The sequence below is a fragment of the Austrofundulus limnaeus genome, unplaced genomic scaffold (assembly GCF_001266775.1).
Source record: "Austrofundulus limnaeus strain Quisiro unplaced genomic scaffold, Austrofundulus_limnaeus-1.0 Scaffold547, whole genome shotgun sequence".
Classification (NCBI taxonomy): Eukaryota; Metazoa; Chordata; class Actinopteri; order Cyprinodontiformes; family Rivulidae; genus Austrofundulus; species Austrofundulus limnaeus.
This window is the reverse complement of record NW_013952949.1, coordinates 347,897-348,598: the sequence shown is the minus strand read 5'-3', so window position 1 is coordinate 348,598 and position 702 is coordinate 347,897. Positions and strand designations below refer to the sequence as shown.

The window sequence follows — 702 nt, the reverse complement described above, 5'->3', positions numbered from 1 at the left end:
GTGTGGCACCCAAACGACTGAACAGGTCATATTCGGGTCCACATGCACACCGGGAAACAGTAACAGCTGAATAGGCACAACCAACACAAGAGGGCAGCATCATCATCAGCATCATCATCATCATCATCATCACAGATCGAACCTCTTTCATACTCACGTGTTCGTCGATTATGAAGGCCTGTCCCTCAGCCAACCCGCTGGGTCGGTACGTGTCCCCTTCACTGACATCATGGCCCACAATCAGAACAGCAGAGGGAAACAGGTTCAGATTGCCAATGTGGTCCGAGTGTCCGTGAGTTCCCACGACCAGGTCTACGTCCCCGGGTCCCACACCCCTGTCTTCTAATGACTTGAGGAGGAAGGCCCTGTCCCACGGGCCCCCTGTGTCCACCAAAACAGTCCTGGGTCCTGTGACGAGGCTGATAGTTCCATCTGCCCTGAACGTCCCGTTGCTCTGAGGTAAACAGAAGCCCGCTTTCAGAACTGACACGGAGTACGGAAGTCCCGGGAAGTCCAACTGGGTCTCTGACAAACACACTTTCTGATACGAACCTAAACTTACAGTCATGTCTGGATCTGTCATGTCAAAACCATAGAAATGAATACGGCCAAAACAAAAGTTCAAAGCAGTCTTCTGCTGCTGCTGCATTTAGGCAGGTCAGCGCCTGCATGGTGCGATACTGCCCTCTACAGTCCACAGAG

At 52.4% G+C, this 702-nt stretch overlaps 1 protein-coding gene across 1 annotated transcript in view; it reads right to left on the bottom strand.

The window, feature by feature from the left end:
• mblac1 (metallo-beta-lactamase domain containing 1) overlaps positions 1 to 690 on the bottom strand; it is a 7,682-nt gene extending 6,992 nt beyond the window's left edge. Inside the window, exon 1 of the mRNA XM_014026363.1 lies at positions 158 to 690. Within this exon, the coding sequence (XP_013881817.1) occupies positions 158 to 649 (492 nt within the window). The 5' untranslated portion in view covers positions 650 to 690. The remainder of the gene's footprint in view (positions 1 to 157) is intronic.
• Positions 691 to 702: the final 12 nt, after the last annotated feature.